The 1,554-nt window shown below is 35.4% G+C and overlaps 1 protein-coding gene across 1 annotated transcript; it reads left to right on the forward strand.

The window, feature by feature from the left end:
• Window positions 1-15: 15 nt before the first annotated feature.
• On the forward strand, window positions 16-1,526 carry LOC105316143 (caspase-3-like; the record flags this gene model as incomplete). Its single annotated transcript, XM_011410952.2, has 3 exons — window positions 16-193; window positions 487-536; window positions 581-1,526. Coding segments are annotated over 3 exons (1,071 nt in total), but the record flags the coding sequence as incomplete, so codon positions are not given.
• Window positions 1,527-1,554: the final 28 nt, after the last annotated feature.

The following is a 1,554-nucleotide window of genomic DNA, read 5'->3' on the forward strand; positions in this document are numbered from 1 at the left end:
ATTTTACTGTGTATTTTCATAGATGGATATAGCTTGCCCAAATATGAATCCGCTGGTGGTCCAGTTGGTGACTCTGTTGGCCCAGCTCCCAAATTGCTTAAGTATGAGCCTGCTGGTGGCTCAGTTCCTGCTGTTGTTTCTGACTCAGCAGTTGGTCCATCTCCCATTCATACTACTAATGTGGCAGGAAGTGGTAAGATATACTATAAAGATTTAATTTGTGATAATTGATACTTACTCATGCATTGTGTTTATGTATTGCCTTTCTGTGTTTATTTTTGGATGTAAATTTTGTATTATGTTAATTTATGATTTTCCACACCTAAATTGTACCAAAATGATTGATGATTATCATTGCAATATTTGGTTTCATGCCTCTGAATGTTAATTATTGTTACAAAAACTAATTGCATTTTGTTAGTACAGTACTGGTAGTACATGTATGGTTTTGATGGCTTTAGTGAATATTTGATTTTTTGTTTGTAGCTCAATCTTCATCCCCTCAACTCTCAGAACAAGGAAAAGACTCAGAGGAAGTAAGATTATACAATAATGTATGCTTACAATTATATCAAATTAGGTGACATCTGATGCATTGGGTTTCGGATCAAAAAAAGAGAAAAAGAACGATGAAGAAAAAGCTGCTGCAGATGATATTGTGTACAAGTATAAAGTCAACGAGACAGGAGAACATGGAGTCGTGCTGATCATCAATAATGTCTACTTTAAAGAGAAAGATAAAGCTGATCGTAAATCATCAGCCGAAGATGCTAAAAGATTAAAGGAATTATTTGAAGGCCTTCGCTATCAAGTGATAGTTCATGAAGACTTACCGGCTGAAGAAATAAGAACAAAAGTTAGTGCAATTGCTGCTGGGTTAGTAACCAAGAAACATGATAGTTTCATATGTTGCATTCTGTCTCATGGCAATCCAGCAGGAGTTGAAGGAGTTGATGGGAAAACAGTTACTGTCGCTGAATTGGCTAAAAGTATAAATTCTACAAAATGCCCAGCACTTCATGGAAAACCCAAAGTATTTTTCTTTCAAGCTTGTCGAGGGACTGAAGTACCAGAGCCTTCAACTGCTGATTCGTCTGGGCAATGGCTTCCAAATAAAGAAGAAGAGATGGTTGCTGATGGTACTGCTCGAGCATTACCACCAGAAGCTGATTTCTTGTTTGGTTTTAGCACTTCTGATGGCAACGTTGCTGCAAGAGGTGTCTACTCTGGTTCACAATATATAAAAGCATTGTGTGAGTTTCTTGATCCCAAATATTCTTCAAGGCTTAGTCTTGATGAGCTCCTACTTCTCGTTAATTACAAAGTATCAGGGAATCCTATTGATTATAAAATGTCGTACAAGTATCATCAAATGCCCGAGATCAGAAGCACTTTGAGAGGAAAATTTTACTTTAAAAAGTAACTTGAGTGTTTTATTATTTTAGTTATTTTTGCAGCAAAAAGATTTTAGTGTGTATTTTTTCATTATACTTTTGTAATGCTACTCTTAAATGCTTTTTTGAGTATATATGATTTTTATCTTTTTTATTGCTA

The sequence above is a fragment of the Amphimedon queenslandica genome, unplaced genomic scaffold (assembly GCF_000090795.2).
Source record: "Amphimedon queenslandica unplaced genomic scaffold, v1.1 AMPQUscaffold_4631_Cont23391, whole genome shotgun sequence".
NCBI classification, from domain to species: Eukaryota; Metazoa; Porifera; class Demospongiae; order Haplosclerida; family Niphatidae; genus Amphimedon; species Amphimedon queenslandica.